This window comes from Cololabis saira, chromosome 11 (genome assembly GCF_033807715.1).
Source record: "Cololabis saira isolate AMF1-May2022 chromosome 11, fColSai1.1, whole genome shotgun sequence".
Taxonomy (NCBI): Eukaryota; Metazoa; Chordata; class Actinopteri; order Beloniformes; family Belonidae; genus Cololabis; species Cololabis saira.
Window position 1 is genome coordinate 12,839,964 of NC_084597.1, and position 22,576 is coordinate 12,862,539.

General features: G+C 40.7%; 1 protein-coding gene across 3 annotated transcripts in view; it reads left to right on the top strand.

Moving 5' to 3' along the window:
- Nucleotides 1-562: 562 nt before the first annotated feature.
- The window catches only part of ntng2b (netrin g2b), a 112,601-nt gene continuing 90,587 nt past the window's right edge, over nt 563-22,576 (top strand). For all 3 annotated transcript variants that reach the window (XM_061733752.1, XM_061733753.1, XM_061733754.1), the window contains exons 1-2: nt 563-902; nt 2,675-3,416. In XM_061733752.1, the coding sequence (XP_061589736.1) occupies nt 3,174-3,416 (243 nt within the window). In that variant the 5' untranslated portion in view covers nt 563-902; nt 2,675-3,173. The remainder of the gene's footprint in view (nt 903-2,674; nt 3,417-22,576) is intronic.

Below are 22,576 nucleotides of genomic sequence, written 5' to 3' on the forward strand. Positions count from 1 at the left end.
TTGATGCAGGGACAGTTGCAGGGCGATCCTCACACGCAAACACGTTGTATATACTCCTCTTTTATCCACATCGTGAAAGATAATGTGGGACAGTACCGGCTACACTGTCACCAGTTTGTTTCCCAAAACCCCCACTGGTCCTTTAAGCAGAGCCGGCTGCAGATCGGAGCTGATGGGGAACAGTTTGGAGCCGGAGCCGGAGAAGTTGCACCGCTCCGGTTAGGGAAGCAGAAGCAGAGCTGGAGCAGATACAAGCTCAGATAGTGATTGAAAGTGATGGTAAAAGGATTTAGCCTCGGCATTAACTGAGAGGGAGGGAGGAAGGGAGGGGGCAGAGAGAGAGAGAGAGAGAGAGAGAGAAAGAGAGAGAGAGAGAGAGAGAGAGAGAGAGAGAGAGAGAGAGAGAGAGAGAGAGAGAGAGAGAGAGAGAGAGAAGGGATGGATGGAGGGTGTGGGAGGAAGGAGGAGGAGGGAGGGTGATACTTTCCATAAACCCCCCACCCCCGCCCCCCTCTGCCCTTGAGCATCCCGGGTAAACCCGAGCTTGTAAAGTGGGAAGAGGAGGAGGAGGAGAGGGGGAAGAAGGGCGGGCACAAGCCTTTCCTCAAACTCAATATTTTATACTTTTGATACTCCTCAACGCTGGATTTCATCCCTCTTTTTCTCGGCCGCTTCCAGATCTAGGACACGGATCTACCGTGTGCAGCCATCTATAGTGTGATAGAAAAAAAAAAGTATCCGACGGACAGCCGGCTGATGAGGAGAGTACAGAGAGGACCGCGGAGGGGGACAAGTCGCCTGTAGTGGACGGTCGGATGGGGATTTATTATTTGTCAAAAACACGGAGACCTGCACGAATCTCCGCACAAAGTGCAGCCCGGCCTGACCGATGCGAATGAGAAGTAAGTGCTTGATGCGATAACGCATCTCACAACATGATGCGTTTTGATGGAGCTCCTTGAAGTCTGCGCACGACTTAAAGCACCATAGTCTATATCCAAACCACTTCGGGATAGCGCTGAGCGGATCCTCGTCTTAATTTAACACACATTAAAAATAAATTAAAAAAAAAAAAGGCACTGATGAGTGACAATTAAATACAGTTTGGGTACAGTGAGCGATGCGGCACCACTGAGGAAAGTGACACACCCCTGCGAGGCTGTCAGTGTCGGCAAAACAGCCCCGGAGACTTCACCTGACAAGTGAACTAAGTCGGAGGTTCTGCACGGGATAGGCTGATCTCGGACCTCGGATCTCGGGTTTTCTGCCACCGTGAAGAGAAAGTCAAGTTATAACACAGGAAAAAATAAACAGCATGCATTCGTGCATTTCTTTGGGGTTGTAATTATGATTAAACTGGTCGTTTCTGTTACTTGAAGTGAAGAAAACTTCCTAAACTCCATAGAAAATTACAATTTAAGAAAATTGTGGCATTTTTGTCACTTTTTGCACTGGAAAATTACAATTTAAGAAAATTGTTGGCATTTTTGTCACTTTTTGCACTGGTTCCGGGGAAACAAACGGACAACAGAGTAATGACATTTGTCTTGCATCGTAATTATTCACATCTGGAGCCCACTGTGAGCTCTGGGTCGAGTTGTAGCACGCACAGGCGACACCGGGCAGCAGCACGTGTTTACTCACACGGATATCACTCCTTGTGGCTCTTTTTTTAGTAGTAGCCTACTTTAAATGATGTGCATCTTTGCGAAATATGCCAGGTAAGAAGTTGTACTAAAAGCGTCTTAAGACCTATTAAAACCCATACTCGCCCCCTTTTTTTCTTTCCAAAGGAAATCCCAGCGCTTTTTGCGGCGTTTTGAAACTCTCAACCCCTCAGTTAAGCTTTGCTGAAGGGTAACCAGTACTCGAGTTGAGGGGGGATGAGGGGGGATGGCATCCCCCCTCATCCCCCCTGTAAAACTGCCATCCCCCCTTTCCATCCCTTATGTCATTTCATCAATGAATGTGGTTTTACTGCTATTTCATTTAGAGTCATCACCAGAAAAATAACACCAGAAGAATAAACTTATTTGACAATTTTCACCTGTTTCAAGTAAATTTTCACTTGAAATAAGTAGGAAAATCTGCCAGTGGGACAAGATTTATCGTCTTATTACAAGCAAAAGAATCTTGTTCCACTGGCAGATTTTTCTACTTATTTTAAGTGAAAATCTACTTGAAACAGGTGAAAATTGTTGTTTTTTCCAGTGATGAGTCTTGTTTTAAGTGTAATGAGATTTTTTTTTACTAAAATGAGACATTTTAACTAGAAATAAGACAAATATTCTTGTTAAGATTTTGAGTTTTTGCAGTGATCCATTTTACTTATCCTGTGAAGGACAGAGTCATATTGATAAGTTCAGAAAACTGTTTTTTATTGTTGTGTTTTGATGTATTTGATGTAAGCCCAGTGGATATTTAAAGCTTACAGAAGGCTGCATTTAACTGCTGCTATGTCATTCCTGCAGTATTTCTGCAGGTGTTTTGGTTACTGCTATTATTTGTAATATATTATATTATTTGTAAGCAGCACAAATTATCTGTCCCCATATGATAAAATCCACCACCCCCCCTGATTTTTTTTTACAACTCGAGTACTGAGGCTAACAAATATCATCTTAAATCTAACTTTTAACCTTCTCCATGTGTATCATTGTGTCTTCCCCCCCAGGACATTTTGAAGAATTGCGCTGATCTGAAACCTCCGATGGATCTACCTGAAGACGCAGCAACTTTCCGCTCACCCTCCCTGGCCAGCTCTGCTCCCCTGCAGGACTCCGCTCTCTGAGACATGGACTCACATGAACACAGTCCACCCAACTCCCAGCAACACCATGATAAAAGTGCATGCCGAGATCAATCCCTGTAACAGTGTCAGCCTCTCCAACGGCCGCCCATCTTCTTCAAGAAATCAGCTGTCCAAGAAAGAAAGTGTTCCTCTTCCCTCGGGTCTCCGGGAGCCGTCGCTATTTGTCTGACAACGCTGACTAAAAGGTGCCGTTACAGTTCAGTCCGGGAAATTTATCAATCAGCTTTCCCTGCACCTGTCCATTCACAGTCGCATGCTTTTACAGGGATGATCGCAATTTCCCCGATGATTACCAATCCATGCGCTTTACCTCTCCTCTGAACTCCGTGGCCCCCTCGCCGTGTGCCGGACCCCTCTCCATATGCCCCTGCAGCCTGCCATGCTCCTCCAGGCCGTGCTCCTGCTGCTGCTGCTGCTGCATTGCTTGGCCGCCACCCTGGCCCAGTACGAACTGTGCAAGTCCCTTGTGAGCACGGACGAGGGCTCCGTGTGGGAGCATTACGCGTGCCAGCCCGGTACCGCGCCCATGAAAGACTACATGCGGATCAAAGTGGACCCGCCGGGAATCACGTGTGGAAACCCCCCGGAGAGGTTCTGCACTCTGGTGAGTTCAAGTCGTCGCATATTTTATCAATAAACTTATCAACATGTGAAAAGTTCACACAAAGGTGATTTCTACACTTGTAAAAAAGTTTTGAATTATCCAGGACTAAGTCGAGTATAGATCATCATTGCTCGAGGGCAAGGGCGAAACTTTAGTTTCAGAGGTGGGGGGGACACAAGTAGGAACGGCAAATTTGTGCGTGTAGCTGTAGCGTGGATGTGCAGTGTGGCTTTGTAAGACTATCTGTGTGTGTGTGAATGCGAACAATCAAACAATTGTAATATGCATTTACTTTTTTAGACACTTTTTAACTTTTTTTTTTGCCCGTTTTGGGAAAATGCTGGATCTGCATTCTTGGCCAGGCTTGATTTTTCAATTTCAAAAGCTTGGGCACAGAAAAAACATAGGATTCCATTGACTCCTCCTTGTTTATAATGGAGCCAAGGAAATTCACAGTATCACTTCTCTTGAAATCTTAAGGTTTTGTTGCTGAGATGCTGTTCTACAATCACTTTTGGGCTAACATGGTTGGGTTCCTGCCTGCACTTCTTCACTTGCGCCTGTCTCCACATAGTTCTCCTATGAAATATGAAAATAGATCATGTTCATTCCTTCCTTTCCTTATAAACAAAGGGCCGTCAGTACCTTCGCACAGGGTGTCTTGATGATTTGCAATTACATTAGTTTTTAAACTGTAAAAAGTGGGGGGGACAAAAACATGATTTTGAAAAGTGGGGGGGACATGTCCCCCCTGTCCCCAGTGGAAATTGCGCCCATGCTCGAGAGTCTTGTTTACATCTAAGTGAACCGGCTTTATTTGGACTTCCAGAGACCCCACGCTTCCTCCGATAAAATACACAACTGTAACTTTGAGTTCCAAGGGCAATAAAGGGTGAGCTGCAGAAAAAAAACTCGTTAAAATGTCTGCTAAAGCAATATTTAACGCACTTTGGCCTCCAGGCCTGTCCTGGCTAATGAATGTGTAATAATTTGCAATAAGGGTTATAAAATCTGAATCATAAGACTGCAATTAGGCTTGTCCATGTCTTCTTATTGAAAAGTTTTATATTTTAGGTTTGACACATAATTTGACTGGCAGTGTTTTCATGATGAATTCACCCTCTTAACGATCTGTCCGCTGTCTCTGGTCCTCCAACACATGGAACTGGCCAGTACTGTAGGTGTCAGATTTATATCAGCCGCAATGAGAAAAACTCACAAAAACTGTCTCAACAGGAGCGCTGGCCTGTTATACACACATTATATAATTATGTCTTTCTGTTAATAATGTGTTTGTAAGTTGAGCGACTGGTGAGTTGATACTTTAAGACAGATTTTACAAATAAAACTCCCTTCCTCTAACACAGATTAATAACTGGCTTGTGGGGTCATTTGAGAAGGGAAGGATGTAATGGTTCTTAGATACCTAATGCTTAATAATTTGCTTAGCAGCGGAAACCACTGTTGTCTTCATTGAAACCTCTCCACTGACTTCTCTTAAGACGGAGGATGGACAGGAGTAAGGCAAGAGGTCAAGAGAGATGCTTACTGCCATAACGTATTGATGTCTGCCCCCTAATGGCCCTGGCCTAAAAACTTCTACACAACTATGTTTCTGAGTGAGCAATGATGAAATATTGATGGGCTCCTTAATGGGCTTCCTTACAAGGGTTGGCCAGCGACGCTCCATCTGAAGTATCCAGAGTGCACGACCGATGAGACGGAGGGAAAGAGGGGGATGGGGGACCGGACAGGAAGGAGTCTGGTCCTAGTCAGCACTTTCCAATCGGACGGGGTCTTGATGGTGGAAAGTTTTTTGTTGCTCTCAGGTCATTTGTGGCTGTGGGGATTTAATCCGTCCCCCTGAGTGCTCCCGCCAAGGTTTGTTAAGTTTACTCAGGAAGTACAAGACATCAGATGTCAGCCTTAAATTCCAAGACACTTGACAATTATGCTGCTATCATTCTGGGATCCCATCCTGACATTTAACAATCCAGCCAGCATCCACAAATCTATTTCTCCAGGCACTTCTGCAGCAAAACAAGTCCATTAGATCCCCTTTATTTCTTTTTAGACACCAAACGGGTGTTGGCTGAGTCTTATTGATGTCCAGATCATTTATTTTCAGGCAAGTAGCATTTTTTTTCTCCCCCCTCCTCCCTCTGCCCCCCGCCCAAGATTTGGCAGCTTTACAGAAAAGCCGGTGTCTTATCTAATTGGTGAACATTTGCATTCACTCGTTCAGCAATCCCACAAGTCAACAGATAGTCATTGCCAAATAAAAAAAAGGAGACTTGAGTCAGACTGCAGAAAATACAGAATCATTTTTTTAAATTTTTTATTTATTCCTTCTCTCACCCTCCAGTATGTTGTCACACATTTGGTAGAATTCCCTTTTTTGGAGTTTTTGAAGCCTACTGTAGCTTTCCCTGCTCGCATGGGTGTACAGTAGCTTTTACTCCCTGCATCTCCACAGGGATGAATTTTTTTCTACTCCACTTATCTCCCTTGTTTCCTGGGAATGCAGCATCCTGTCTCCACAGCCAAACAGGCCGGCATGTTGGCTCCTTTCAACGTGATACGCTTCCAGCACTTTGACAAAGATGCTGCTGTCACTAGTGCTGTGTGAGGAGCATCAGTAGTTTCTTTGTAGTTTGGCTGTACGATAGCTACTGTAGAGTTGTTGCTTGCCATTGCGGTTGATGGAGGAAGGAGGTTTGAGGCGGTGTGTTGCAGAGGGGGGTAGCTAATGAAGAGGGAGAGGTGAGGCAGATCCAAGCTTAGCTAAGCAAAAAGATGAAATCAGACCACAGTCCCAAAGTAGTACACAGGGTGTTGATATAAAAAATGCTGCATTCAGATGGGTCTCGCTGTGCTTTTGTTTATTTTGTTATTTTTCTTTTTGTTTTGAACCAGAACCTTCAGTCAACTGTTTCCCTCGAGGCGGAGAACAGAAAACGCAGTCGAATGCAAATGGTAGTGTGCATGTGTACTGGAATTTGTTTGTGATGACATTAACAGGGATCAGCAAGGGTGTGTGAAACATGTGCGTGTTTGGCTGACGGTGCGCGATAGTATGTCTAAGATTTCAAAATAATTTTTTTTTTAAAAAGGGATGAAAGAAGGGAAAAAAAACCTTCTGTTTCACAACACATTTGCCCGTTTTAGAAGGTAGAAATCAGCCAGCTCTAAAAATAGACATGAGAAGTGAGAGAAACCACGCTGTAGTGGAAGGGGAGCATGCAGGAAGGGTAGGAAGGTGGCAGCTGGTAGTGTGGATCAGTGCATCTCAGACTGGGCCTATGGCCATACTTCATGCTCCCTGCCTAGTGCAGCCTTGCCAGACCCGGCTGGCCTGCCCTGTCCAGCAGTGGGTCATCTATGCTGCGCAAAAGGGCCACCTAAATCCAGCAGTGATCCACTCCTGATGCCCCTTCCTGGGGGAAAAAATATGTCCCAGGTTACCAGCGTGCTAATAAAAGACCCTTGGAGTTGAATTGGGGCACAGTGTGAGCACTTTGGACCATCCGGGGCATAATTAACGAAGGCTGCAGAGACCGACAGTGAGAGTGACGGTACAAACGAGGGAGGTGGAGGAGGATGTAATGATGTAATGTTGTGGCTTGCTTCCCCATTAGGACGCGGTTAAAAGTGATCTGACGGTGTCTATATGAGTTGGCAGAGGAGAGGATAGTTTTAAGTGAGATTTATCTCTCACTCAGGTGATACTAAGAGGGATTGGCTGCAGGAGCTTAGGCAGCCTGAGGTGGACTTAACAAACCTTGTCTCACCAATCAGGATCACAGAACTGATGACTCTGTAGAGAGGGGAGATCTTCTGCGCAGAAGCCACGCGGCAAGCATGCGTGGATCTTTATTTAAGCCAAGTATCCATAAATCTTTGAAAGATGTTAAAAAACTCTTTTTTCTGCATTACAACTTTTCTTGCCTCTCCAAATTTCTAGTTTTGACATCAACTAAAGCAAGACTTTGCTTTTATCTTTTCAAAAGCCTTTAAATCAGCAGAATCGCTCCAAGAACTTTCGCTGTACCATCAAATTAATATTTGCACGTCTACTTTCAGTTTGATTCAAAGATTGGTAGGTGTGAAACATCACTTGAGAACACAAGTTGACAAATACACATCAACCATAGCTCCAGTAGTAGTAAAGTAAAGAGAAAGTGGATTTTAGACACACGGCTATGCTCAGTAAACTTCTCATATGATGTTCAGTTATCTTTTTTTTTCTTCTTCAAACTCACTCGTCTACTTCCAGCTCATCTCCTTTATGATTGGGTCAAATCTAATAACATACATCATAAAAGATAACAGCTCTTTCTCTGAATTAACCTCCTTAGTGCACTTTGAGAAAATAGAAACTCCACCTGATATTTTCTGGTCTTTCGCTGAAGTGTATCTGCTGTGTCTGAATTCTGGGATTAATTCATATTATAACTCGTTTAGGTCCAACTGTGATGACATCAGCAGGACGAGCTCAGCTGCTGCTTTCAGGCAGCATGTTGCCTCTGCTCTGTCCTCCTCTCCTCCTCCGGCACAGTCACACATGCCGACAGTAAACATTCAGTTTGGTTTTTTTTTTCTTGCACGCACGGACACAGACATAAACAACACCCACCCACACCAGCGCACACCTAGGACACATTTACAGTCGCCTACTGCTGTTTTGTACACAGCAAAGCTTTTTCCAGGTGATCAATGTGAAATCGTGGTACACTGTTTGCAATAACATTTTAGTTTTGACTTACACACTTGCGGTGGCATGAAATTCACAGTAGCTTTGGATTCCTGCCCTGGTATCCCTTAACAACGATAGACCTCGCTCACAGAGCTATTATGGACATCAAAGAAGAAGAAACTTAGACAGTCAACTAAATAATAACAGAAGAGAAAAGCGATTAAGCAAAAGATTGAACAAAAGTCCCAGAAGTGACGTAACTTTCATGCCTGAAGGGGGACCCTCTGAGCTAAAGTTGCAAAAGTTCCTTTTTGTTGCTTGAACGGACATTAGAGTGCTCTTAACCATTTTTAAATATTTATAATGCTCCGAATGCACACAGAAGACAGCTTACTCGGACCCACACACCTAACGCTTGTAGTGACATCCTCATTGTACTGATTGTTCAACCGACACAAGTTCTCACATGATCAAATGTGATGAAAAAATAATAATACAGAGGACAATCGACTCCAGCAGCCGCTTGTCCTGCAGCAGAAAAATAAAAGAGGATAAAGAGAACATGGGTGATTTATAAAAAGTAAAAGTATGCAAGCTTGCTTAATCACCAGAGCTTGAGCGGCACACTTCAGTGCCTTAGGCCACTCTTGGTAAACTGCTGTGGAGATAATAGACAACTCCTTAAATGGACGGCATGGGAGTGTGTTTATGGGTCATATCTTACACTACAAACAGCTTTTTTAATCATTTTATGTTTTGCCCAAAGTTATGGCTGATTTTATATTGCTTTTTTAAAAAACAGGAATGGCCAATGATTCCTATGTGCAATGATTTTATTGACAATAGATAGCCAGTTAGATAAAATTAAGAAAATCAAATTGATTAAGAAAATTCAGAGTACTTTTTTAGCGCAGGTGTGTTCATATAGTTGGTGGAAAAAACTAAAGAAATATTGCCTGGGAGTTGTGGAGAAAGAGGATATAAGACACTCTTTATTGCACATTCTTATAGTCCTTATATGTTTCAACAGTGATGGAAAAAAGGAGCCTAAATGCTCTGAGTTCTGCCGGTTTGGCTGATCTCATTGGGTTCTGTGAGCATTCAATCCGAGGGGACTTCGTAAATATGAAATGTTTGATCTTTATGATTTGAGATCTGGAGGGTTCTGACTCGACTGAAGCAGCAAAATAATTATATTGACGACAAGCACTTATAGAATAATTTATAGAATAATTTGGACAAGTCATAATTGGCATCAAATTTCAAACAGGCAATGTCTTCCAGAGTCTTCCAGTTTTTAGTTGTGGCTTTTTTTTAATTCTTCCTGAAAAAAGCTGCTATTCCTGTGGGATTCTTTGCCTACATCTGGATAAAAAGCCATTTTTAAATATTTAAGTTTTGGGGACTTTGTGTAGAGTATGGCTGACCCTTAACTTGGGACTTCTTCAGAAAAAGTTGTCTTTAGTATTTTCATTCGGTTTTCGAGACTTCTTTCTTTTTCATTTTAACTTCTCTCTTTTCACTCAGGGTTTGATGTTCGTCGTCTGAATTTGCCAGGATTTAATTGAATATTTTCTCCCTTTTGACAGCAAAACATTTCTTCTACAGCTAGCTGCAACGCAAGCCCAAACACTGATTGATCCCCTTATGTCTAACAGTTGAAGAGGTATTCTTTTAATGACACTCTATATCCTTTTCTTTCAAAAGCAATATTGCTCACTGCAGTATAAAAGTTATGTTTCAACTTCACCAGGCCGTGCTGATGGCTTACTTTATTTCTGAGAGGCAGGCTAATGCACTACGATTCAGAAACATCTCTCTGAAGCGCCTTTCAGTCCATCAGGAATGCGTTTTTTAAAGCAATCCTACTCACAGCTAGGCATGGTGCGATATACGATATTATCGTATATCGCGATAAAAAACGGCCGCGATAACGTTATCGTGGGGTACTGTAATTATCGCCAATTTTTTTTTTTTTTTTTTTTTTTTGGTCACACAAGGCTACCAGCCAGGTAGAAGCCAGTGTTATTTTTTTTCATGTATTTTATTAATATTATTTATTATTCTTATTTATTTAATATTTTTTTCAGAGAGTAGTACAATCCGTGTGCATTTGACTACTGTGGCACTTTATTTTCACTCAATCTTTGTGTTGGCCATGCAGCTTTTGTTTTGTATACTACAGAGCAGTGCCTTTATTTTATTATTTTTCCAGAGAGCCGTACTAAGTAGCAGGCAGCCAGCCACTGTTAAAGTATCAGAGAGTAATACAATCAGTGTGCATTTGGCTCTTCTTTGTCACTTTATTTCTATTTTTCACTTATTTCTTTCGACTCTCAGGGAAGTATTTTCTTACAAAAAAAGAAAGTTCAAATAAGTACCGGTACCGGTACTATAGTTTACACTTTGTAATGCATAACATTTACAGTACACTATTTGTTCTCTACCTCAAGTGTCACTGTGTTGAGAATGATTTGAGAATAAATGTTCTGAAGGAACCAGTGGATCCACGGTTAGTGTTTTTCCTTGCATTTTAAGAATTTTATAAGCGACACGCTAATATCGTGATAATATCGTAATCGTGATATTTTTGTCCACTAATATCGTGATATGAAATTTTCATATCGTCCCATGCCTTACAGCTCTAGTGAAGTTTTTCCATGTGGCGCCTTTGGCGACCGACCTACCTCTTTTACCTCTTATTTTAACGTTGAGGGACACAATCATCACAACTTTTAGAGCATCTGATAACTGTTTCGAGCAGTACATAGCTTCCCAATGTCAGAATAAGGTTCGGGGGAACAAACAAACTATGTCTAAGTGAATTTTTTAATGGGGTCGTCCAAAAACATTTAAATGCCACTCTATTACATTTATTCCCATTTTATTTAGGCAAGCACGGGCAGATAAATCACCTTTATTCACTGTGACGAAAACTTCCAGCATTGTGGGAAAAAAACACCTGACAAAATAAAAGATTAACATCACAAGTGAAAAAGCAATATCTCTTTCTCTTCCCCTCTTGTGGCCTTTTTAATGGGAAGGTCGTTCCATTCGATGTTTCTCCAAAACAAAATAAATTGCGTTGAGTGTGTGTCCATACCTTTTTTTCCCCCCTTGCTGGCAATATAAGATCAAAACTTATGGAAGTATAAGGAGAAATAAGGAGGAGACAAAGGGCAAAGGGGCAGAGAAAATATTTTTGGGACCAGAAGCGGTCGTGACAACAAGAAAGGGAAAGTGAAGGAAAGATGAGGACGTGCATCCTTTCAGAACTTGTTTCTCAGTGACCTATCTCAGAACTGTCAAACCACAAATCAGATATTATAGCTCTCAGAGCCACAGAGCACTTAATCCAGGGTTATAGTTATAGTAGGTTATAGTCAGTACTCGAGTTGAGGGGGGATGAAGGGGGATGGCATCCCCCCTGAAATTAAAACGGTCAAAATCATCCCCCCTGTAAAACTGCCATCCCCCCTTTCCATCCCTTATGTCATTTCATCAATGAATGTGGTTTTACTGCTATTTCAACATTTAGAGTCGTCACCAGAAAAATAACTCCAGAAAAATAACTTTTTCTACTTATTTCAAGTGAAAATCTACTTGAAACAGGTGAAAATTGTTGTTTTTTCCAGTGATGACTCTTGTTTTAAGTGCAATGACATTTAGTTTACTAAAAGTAGACATTTTAACTAGAAATAGGACAAATATTCTTGTTAAGATTTTGAGTTTTTGCAGTGATCCATTTTACTTATCCTGTGAAGGACAGAGTCATATTGAAGTTCAGAAAACAGTTTTTTAATTTTTGTGTTTTGATGTATTTGATTTAAGCCCAGTGGATATTTAAAGCTTACAGAAGGCTGCATTTAACTGCTGCTATGTCATTCCTGCAGTATTTCTGCAGGTGTTTTGGTCACTGCTATTATTTGTAATATATTATATTATTTGTAATCGGCACAAATTATCTGTCCCCATATGATAAAATCCACCATCCCCCCTGATTTGTTTTTACAACTCGAGTACTGGTTATAGTTTGGTAAAAGGGAGGGTGTTTTATTTGGTAATGTTCAAAGTTTAGGGTGAAATCTACGACTGTATACTTACAGTCAGGAGACTCTAAGCTTTGAAAGTTGACCCTTACGTTATTTGCTTTTCTCTGTCTGATTTGAAAGACACATCTGATACCCCTTACTCATTTTTAGTTGATAAAGTACTGTGAACATGTGAACATGAGACGTAGGAACTGTGATTTGTTTTTCTTTTTTAAGGCAGATTTAATAATGTGCATTTAATCAACTTTGTGCTCTCCAGTAAGTAATAAAATCCAGCCTGTGTCCATGTCCATTTTCAAATGCTGACTTGTTTTCCTCTTTTTTTCTTCTTGTCATCCATTATAAACTCAGAAGTAAAAATGTCACAAAAAAAACAACTAAATAACTCCTAAAAGTCCATTTCCAACTAAGAAAATAACAGGTGGCAGCAGCAGTTTTAATATATTTATTAGCACTTGTGTCACTTTAAGTCTCATCAACTCTCTCAGACCCCACAGTGTTATCCAATGCCATTACCGAACACATCACAGTGAGTGTTACTTTGTGCAAGCCCCATGTCAACCGTCTAACCACCCCAACGTGGACGTAACAAAAAGCGCTGGAGGTCGTTCCAAAAGCAAGTCAATCTCCACCAACACCCGTGTTACAGTGTCCAACTTTACAGCTGAAATAAAACTCAGTTTTGTTCTCTACTGTTTGATTTCACATCGATGACAACTCAGAGGGGGGTGTGACGTTTTTTTGTACCACGTCATGCATTTATATAAAGCAATAGATTTATTTCTAATATTCTGTATAGCCTTTTGATTGACAGGTGGTTTAGCCAATGGCTAGTGATTATTATTTCCCTATCAGTCATCGTCATGCTACGAAGTTAATCGAAGAATCAGGATTGTACATTAACCCAGTATTGGCTAAACATCTGTAATTTCTAGTTTCGCAACAGACACAACGTCTGAAACTAATGCCCACTGCTAACTTGGATTGACATACGGTGGGCATGTTCCCGTTGGTTTTACGAGGAATAAAAGGCCTCAAACTGTCTATGGGTATGAACAAAATGTACCGTATTTTCTGGACTATAAGCCGCACCTGCATATAAGCCGCATCCGCTCTATTTTTAAAAAAGTAATTAAAAAAAGATATACAAGCCGCACCTGCATACAAACCGTATCCGCTCTATTTAAAAAAAAAAAACGATATGCAAGCCGGATATTTATGTTGTTAGATTAGATATTTACTACATTTACAGAAGGATTTTGAACTGTAAATGATGTACATGTTTGTACCTAAATAGATCTTTTCCTAACAGTGTCTTTTAACACGGCAGCAACTTTACTGATTAAAACGGGACAGAACCAAGAGAAAATAACCTGTATTTATTTATCTATTTATCTGTTTGAAATCTGCTTCTACCTACTTCTATCTGCTAAAGAATAAGTAGCGTATTCTTCTTTGCATTTATTTTGTCTTAGTTTTGATTCTAATTCCGGTTAGAGCGCCCCGAGCGGTGGAAGAAAAATCCACAGAATAGCTGCACCTTTGTATAAGCCGCATGGTTGAAAACCTATGAAAAAAGTAGCGGCTTATAGTCCAGAAAATACGGTAATTCAATTTGTTGTGATCAACCAGCATTTATAATAATTGTAATAATAGCTCGCCATATGAGTGATTGTAGTGGCTTTCCCACTGCACTCGTTCTCTTAGCTACATAGCAGTAGAATTAAACTTAAACTTTAACTTTAAACTTGATTTTATTTATATAGCACCTTTCATGCAGATAAAATTCAACACAAAGTGCTTTACATTAAAAAGAGAAAACCGCCCCACCCCCGTACCCTCATTCATACAGCACACATACACCCCCATCCCCACCCTTGTGATAAAAATGGCTGAGCACGGATAGACCAAATTAGCTCAACGTTTACAAAAGAAAATATAGCTTAAACTCTTTTCATTTTGACTTTATCAGATTTTAATGATAATCTGAACAGCTCAAATGACTTGAAATTAGATTATGCCAAATCAGACTTGGGCTACTTTCACATTTGATTCTAAATTGGATAAATAACTGACCCGCTGCAGCATTACTTCAGTCTGAAAGGTCATATCGCAAGTCACCCGTGTTTTACATAACTGTGACGCAACAGTCGTCAAAATCCTGTGTCCGTAGGAGATTACGTGCAGCTTGGTTGTGATTAAAAAATAAATGTGAAATCTGTTTTGTATGGCGCTACTCATATGAATAAATTGAGCATTAAAAGCTGCAGTTATCCCTTGTACTTTATGTTTCTGCATCCCTCCAGAACCATTTATCTCTGCATCAAGGTGCAACAGAGAAACTCCACCACTTTTTTAGGAACTCAGAGAGGTAATAGTTCCAGTCGTTGTTTCATAATTACAAACGGTACATAAACAGATCAAAGATGAGCGGCTGCGCATAGCTGAAGCACAAACCAAATTTCAGCACTTGGAAGTGTAATTAACGTCTGTTTTGGGCCACCTTGTTTTAACTTGCAGGAAAACAAGGAAGTCACTCATTATTGGTGCAATATTGCAGCTGTTGTCGTGGTAACAGAAGCCCAGTGATGATAATTGCTGGAGGGGTTTAACAGTGCGGGGCAAGTGCCGCAGCATTTGGATGGGATACGCGTGTGCGTGTGTGTGAGCGAGAGTGTGTTTGCGGGTGTTTACGGATGCGGGTATCGTCTGCCGACCAGACCAGCTGCAGGCAGCAGAGAGGGAAAAGAAGGACAGGCTACACAAAGGGGCTTAGACATAACCTCGTGTAAGGCTCTCATGGGGGATGAAAATCTTCCAGCCTCTATTACTGTACATATCACCTCTACTGCGGGTAATCCTGGAGGGCTCTGTGAGGTCAGAGCGGACTGATGAGCAGGACCATGAAGCTGCTCAACCCGACACTCACATAAGTCCAACAAAGTGACAAAGATGTAATATCTATCTATCTATCTATCTATCTATCTATCTATCTATCTATCTATTAGGGCTGGGCGATATATTGAGATTTTAATATATATCGATATATTTTCAAATGCGATATGGTACGAGACAATATCGTTTATATCGACTTAAATTTTTTATTTTTTTTATGATTTTGATATAGCTTATTTTGTGACAAATTGACTTGAATGTTTTATTTGAGATTTGCGCAAATGTTTTGTTATTTGCACAACTGTCAACCTCAGTGGAAAAGTCTGCCTGTTACTGTCTACATGGTATTAATTGCACAGTGTATTTTAATTTAATTGTTATGCAGGAAAGGGATATTTGTTTTATTTTATTCAAGAAGCATTATTATTCTATATATGCAGGCAGTTTATTTTTATTTCATTTGTTTTGTACATTTTGATATCGTGCAGACCTCTGTTAATAAAGGTACCTGTGTGACATTTGGCACGAGGCTTTGTATTAAAACTGACTGTTTTTTTAAGGGTTTGCCTCAGAATAAAATGAAGCTAACAGAGATGCTATGCTATAACGCTTTGGGGGAAACCCCAATTATGGCACAGAAAAAATATCGATATATATCGAGTATCGCCATTCAGCTAGAAAATATCGAGATATGACTTTTGGTCCATATCGCCCAGCCCTACTATCTATATATATATATTGTATTGATCCTCCTGTCCAGTTTGTGGAACTGCTTTTATTTGTGTTTATGTTTCTTAGAGAGAGCAAGCGCTAACCTTAATGGAGTTTGCTCTATATCTGGGACAGTGTGACAGCACGCCCATTTTCAATAGGCTTTGTAGGCCAAAAGTCACACCCAGGACAACATCCTACTAATCTTTCTTCCCGTGCGTGTAAAAATGTTGCCTGGACTAAGGTTGCGAGATGCACTTACAGAGGGCACCGAAGCAGCTGGGCCTCCGCAGGGCAGCTACTCTTACTCTGACATCCACCGCAAAACTCTTCATCTGATTCTAATTACCTTGTCTGGTTGCAGTTGTTTGTGAACATTGTAGATTATCATCCTAAGTGTGTTTGCGCCGACAGTGATCTCTATCTGAATCGCTGCGAGGAGGATAATTGGGTTATCAGATAGTAAACAATCCAGCTATGATGCTTCAATATGGACCCGAGATGGATTATCGTTAGTTGCCTGTAAAGAGACACTGTCAATCCACAGCTGTGTCTCCACATGCATTATGACCCTGTGTCGTGCCTTTTTTTCTTTTTCTTTTTTTGTCACGCACCTTCCCTCAGCACCATTTCAGCATTTGCTTATGTTAGGAGTTTTCCCACTCTGCGTTGTCACCATAAATCAGATGATTTATCGTCTTAGCCTCGCAGGATTTCAACTTTTGCTTTTGGTGTGAGACCACAAGAATGGCTTTGAGTGACTGCTCACTTTCCCATGGAAAAGTCCAATGCCTTCATTCGAGAGGCAGGACAGGCGCTGCCTCTTGCTGGCGCTGGATGAAAAAAAGTGAAAGTCTGCAAAGAGAGCAGTGACACATGATCTATCCTTGCACAGTACATCAATATTATGCAGCAATGCTTACATCACAAAGAAGAAACTGCTGTTTCATGTGATACTCAGACTAAATCTTTAGAATATTGACCAGTTAGGCTCTCTAAGACTGAAAGGTGGCTGTCAGAGGGGGAAAAAAAAAAGGTTTATACCTGCATTATAATCCACTTCTTCATCTGTATGCTCAGCATGTCACAATACTCATGCACAACTTGCATGGCAAACACAACTCTGGCGAGATCATTAGCAGGCATGTGCATTTGTTAAAGTGCCCCGCTGACTTCTGCCACCATTTTCTGTCAATGATGAGAATGCAAAATATTTACAGCCAGCCTTTAAAGCCTTCGGGGGGTCGGTGTTTGATAGTCCAAACACAGTTTGGGTGAAATCCCTTTAAAGTCATTAGGCAATCAAATGTTGTTGTCCTGAACTTAAAAGGAACCCTGGCTATTAAGACATGTAGGTCTTAAAAGATAAATGTTCGTATCAATTATAACAATGTGATATAAAAAACCTTGTTGATGTCTTTGTTTTTATAAAATTTGAAAATATAATTTAACTCGTAGGTCGCCATTGTTGTTTACACCGCAATGCATTCTGGGTAGTGACGTCAGACGGTGGCTCCTGCTAACCCCCGTCCACTGTTTTGACATCCAGAAACAGATGAAAACACAGCTAAACAGGTGACGGCGCACCAGAAACACAGATCAAAACACAGCTAAACATTAAGGTGACGGCGCACCTACAAAAAAGTTTAAAAAAAAATTTAAAAAAAGTACCACACGTTTCAACTAGCAGATAGCCGATGCTACAATAAAAACCCCAGCCAGATCTGGCGTCATTAAATTAAATAAAGATGTTCTTGCCTATTTGACGCGAAGTCTGCGCCTCCCGTTTCGTCAAAGTCCCGGGCCAGTCCCCTCAGCCTCTGGTCTGTCATCAAACCGTGGATCCAGCACCGAAGCCGGTTTTAGGGGGGGAGAGGGGTGGGCTATGCCCACCCAAACGTGCATCCTGCACACCGGCGTCTCCATCCCGGCGGCGGCGAGAGCGGATGGCGGAGCGCTGCAGGCTCATAGAGCCACGGCTACGCCGTCTACGGCGTCTACACGAGCTAAGACCTCCTGCTAGTTGAAACGTGTGGTCTGTTAGTCTATCTGAGTTTTATGGTGTTTTTATAGTTCATGCTTTATGGTGCGGTACTTTTTTTTGTTGTTTTTTTTTACTTTTTTGTAGGTGCGACGTCACCTTAATGTTTAGCTGTGTTTTGATCTGTGTTTCTGGTGCACCGTCACCTGTTTAGCTGTGTTTTCATCTGTTTCTGGATGTCAAAACAGTGGACGGGGGCCAGCAGGAGCCACCGTCTGACGTCACTACCCAGAATGTAAACAACAATGGCGACCTACGAGTTAAATTATATTTTCAAATTTTATAAAAACAAAGACATCAACAAGGTTTTTTATATCACATTGTTATAATTGATACCAACATTTATCTTTTAAGACCTACATGTCTTAATAGCCAGGGTTCCTTTTAAAGTTGCCTTATCGCTTGATGTATATTGCTAAGTGTTCGATTTATATGCGTGATTGAGATGAAAATGTTAATAAATAAGTGCGTATCCACTACATTTGAGCTAAAGGGCCGCAGCATTTACTAGATTTGCAATAAAAAAAATGTATGCAAAATAATTCAACAAAGCCCAGTAAGATCTGGCTTTATTGTCTTTTATTTATTAGGGCCCGAGCACTGACAGTGCGAAGGCCCTATTGTATCTGTAGGAATTTTTGTTTTTTTTCTCGTTTTTATTTTTCCGACGAAAGGAGGGCCTTTTTGCCCCCCTAAAAGTCACCAAATTTTGCATGCAAGCCAGGCCTGGCGAAAAATTTTATATTTAATGGTTTGCATTAATGGGCGTGGCAACCAATCAGAGAGGCTGTTCATAAGTTCAGTAAGTCCAACTACTGTGTTGGTACGTGTAGATAACAGTTTAAGTTTTAGACATCTTTAGAGTACAATCTATAAAAAATGCTTTTCAGAGGTTTTTAATCATCAATATCAAACTGAGGATGATAAGATGCTGACCTGATTACTGTAATACCTGACGTTGACGGTACTGATTCAGGTTATTAAGAGACTTCTGTAACAACCATAGACTGTAAAAAACAATGAACGAAGCATTAGATCACATGACCCATTGGTTTCTGAAGAGCTGTTTTGGTGGGGCGCAGCCATGTTGCACGGGAAGCCGACGGGAGCACACCCACCATATGTCAGCTGTTAGCTTTGGCTCCCGGCTCCGTCAGGGGATCCTCGCCAAAATATCTCCACAGTTTACAACAGAGTAAAGCATTTAACATGTTATTGGGATTGAAATCAAAAATTACTGTTGGGTTGAACCAATGCTGGGTGGTTTCTTTGCCAAGCACAGTAGCATGACGATTACGGATCAGGAAATGATAACGACTAGCCATTGGCTTAGCTGACTGTCAATCAATCAATAATGTTAGAAATACAATTATTATTTTATAAGCATTTTTCTGGCATGGTACAAAAACATTTACCCCCCTCAGAGTTGTCATGGGTGTGAAATCAAATAGTTGAGACAAAAAGGCTGTAAATGTATTTATTTCAGCTCTAAAGTTGGACGTTTCAAAGTGGGAGTGGCTGGAGATCGACTCACTTTTGCAGCAAGCCTCTATTGGCCAGTCGGGGAACTGCAACTAATCTTAGAGCCTTAATGACTTCTTTTTTTTCTTGATAAATCCACTGAACATCACCACAAATAGATACCACCACTTGCCTGGCATGCAAATTACCCTTATACAATAGTTTCATCTTGGACCACTTTGTTCATTTGTTTTAAAAATTCACAACTTGTATCTTCGTAAGAAGGGGACTTCCTGTGCTGATTTAGGGTGGACTACTTGGATACTTACATTCTACATTTTGGAAACTTCCCTCTACTTTTCTTTTCTTTTTTCTTTTATAAAAATATAATTATCTGCACTATTTACAGGTAAATCCTTAAATCCTCTCTTTGGTTGCCCCTGCTCTGAGCAGTCACTCTTCAAAGCTTCTCCTAAACTCGGCTGGACATACAGCCGTCAACATTTGAAACGCGTCAAAGACACAATTACGTGTTAAACAAGATTTTTTAACGATATCCGCTCCTGTCTGAGGACAACGTTGATGAAAAGTTTTGATCTACCGACTGTCGCCGATAAAGGTGATGAATGTGATGTACACTTCACCTTCAGATAAGAGCTTGGATTTTAAAGTTGTGTCTTGAGTGTAATTCTAAAACAGGTTTATAATAATTAGAAATGCAACAATTGCAGTTTTCGATATTTTCTTTTATTGATTCTCTGAAAGGACATTCCTGCTGATACTGTTTTGTCCATACTTCAGGTTGTGTGCTTTATTTTTCCCCTGGACAAGGCTAAAACACTGTTCTTTTTGTCACCATAATTTATAAAAACCTAAGCAAACAGCATTTTTCCCATAACCTTGTGACAGTCTTAAACACTGAAATAAGACATATTAATGCACAAATAAATGTGAAAAAATGAAGAGGCAGCCGGGGGGGTTAACACTGTTGCCTCACAGCAAGAAAGTTCCTGCCTGGACTCCCGGCAGGGATCTTCCTGTGTGGAGTTTGGATGTTGTCCATCTGCCGTGTGAATGTTCTCTGGCTTCCTCTCATGGTCCAAAAACATGTATGTCAGGTAGTTCGGTTGCTCTAAAATTTCCCGTAGCGGTGAGTGGTCCTCTATGTGTGGTCTTTACAATTGATTAACCGTCATCTTTCGCCTGAAGAGAGCTGGGAAAGTCTCCAGCAGATTCCCGTGTTCTATGTAGGAATAAGCAGGTATTGGTGAAGGGATTGATAATGCTGGTGAAAGGCTAATAGAGATGGAAAAAGAGAGATATCTATATTACAGTACCTTGTTGACTAAGTCACAAAGAGTATTGGATTCTTAATAAATTAAGATCAGTATAAATGTGTACAAAACAGGAGAGAAGTTTCAAAGGAGAGGAAACTTCACAGTAGGAATGGGCGATACTTAACCGTTCACGATATACCGTAAAAAAAATTCCTCACGATAAGAATTTGTCATGACGCGGTAAAAGCGATAATTTCCCGTTGATGACGTTTTTGTGTAAAGCTGATTTTTGGAAGGAAGGAAGGAAGGAAGGAAGGAAGGAAGGAAGGAAGGAAGGAAGGAAGGAAGGAAGGAAGGAAGGAAGGAAGGAAGGAAGGAAGGAAGGAAGGAAGGAAGGAAGGAAGGAAGGAAGGAAGGAAGGGAGAAAAGAGGAAGGGAAGAAGGAAGGAGAGAGCAGGAGGAAAGAAGGAAGGAAGGGGACAAAGGAAGGAAGGAAGGAAGGAAGGAAGGAAGGAAGGAAGGAAGGAAGGAAGGAAGGAAAGGAGGAAGGAAGGGAAAAAAGAAAGAAAGAAAGAAAGAAAGAAAGAAAGAAAGAAAGAAAGAAAGAAAGAAAGAAAGAAAGAAAGAAAGAAAGAAAGAAAGAAAGAAAGAAAGAAAGAAAGAAAAATTCCTGTTGATGACGTTTTTGTGTAACAAACATGGCAGATCTGAGAGCGAGATAGATTCATAGTTAAAAAGGTGGAGTTGAATTGGTATTTTTTTATCGTCATTTTTATCGTTATCGGGATAAATGCCAGAAATAATCGTGATACATTTTTTAGTCCATACCGCCCATCCCTACTTCACAGCCATCAGAGGCTTTTTTTTTAATTATAGAAAATTAAACAAATCCATGACACCACACAAAGATCAAACATGATGCAAATTACATCTTTATTGGACTTGAAATTGTGATTTGTTCTACCAAAGTGTTCTTTAAATTAAAATGACTAGCTCGGAGCGAGATTTGAAAGAGGGAATATTTAGAGAGAGAATGTAAAATTGACTTGTTGGATAGACTGAGTGACAGTAAGTAAATACTGGAGAAAATAATAATCCTTCTCCATTTAATTAGTACATCCTGGAGGCAAGTAATACGCTTTCTGTATATGATACAATCCAAACACCACCAGAGCTGAGTTTAGCAAATTAAGCACCAGGAGAGATGACTGCAGATCTCTGGGAATTCTTTGTGTAAATATTTTCGCTTCTGTTGTGATGGGGATGTCAGACAGCTGGAATACAGCGGGAAGCTACATGATGCTCTCAGCTTCGCGAGTTGATCAGCAACCTCCCCGTGACCCTTGTGTGATAAATTTCCACACATATGACACACTTCCTGACTCAGTAAAATGTTGATTATGAGCATAATCCATCCAGCATTGACATTTCTCACCACAACGTTTTAGTGGCGCACTAATTAACAGCCTGATGTTGGGATGATGACGCATCTTTCTAGGTCAGGGGTCGGCAACCCGCGGCTCTAGAGCCGCATGTGGCTCTTTAGCGTCGCCCTAGTGGCTCCTGGAGCTTTTTCAAAAATGTTGACCTTTTTTTTTCCTTTTTTTCTTTTTTTTCCCTTTTTCCTTTTTTTCTTCTTTTTTCTTTTTTTCTTCCTTTTTTCTTCTTTTTTTCCTTTTTTCTTCTCTTTTTTTCCCTTTCATTCTCTTCTTTTTTTTTCTGTTTTCCTTTTTTTCTTTTTTCTTCTTTCCTTTTTTCCTTTTTTAATCTCAACATTTCGACTTTTTTCTCAACATTTCGACTTTTTTCTCGAGATTGTACTTCAACAATCTCAACATTTCAACTTTTTTCTCTGAATTTCGACTATTTTCTCTGAATTTTGACTATTTTCTCGACATTTCGACTTTTTTTTCGACATTTCGACTTTTTTCTCAAGATTGTACTTCAACATTAATCTTGACATTTCAACTTTTTTCTCGAAGTTTTGACTTTTTTCTCGACATTTCAACTTTTTTCTCAAACTGCAT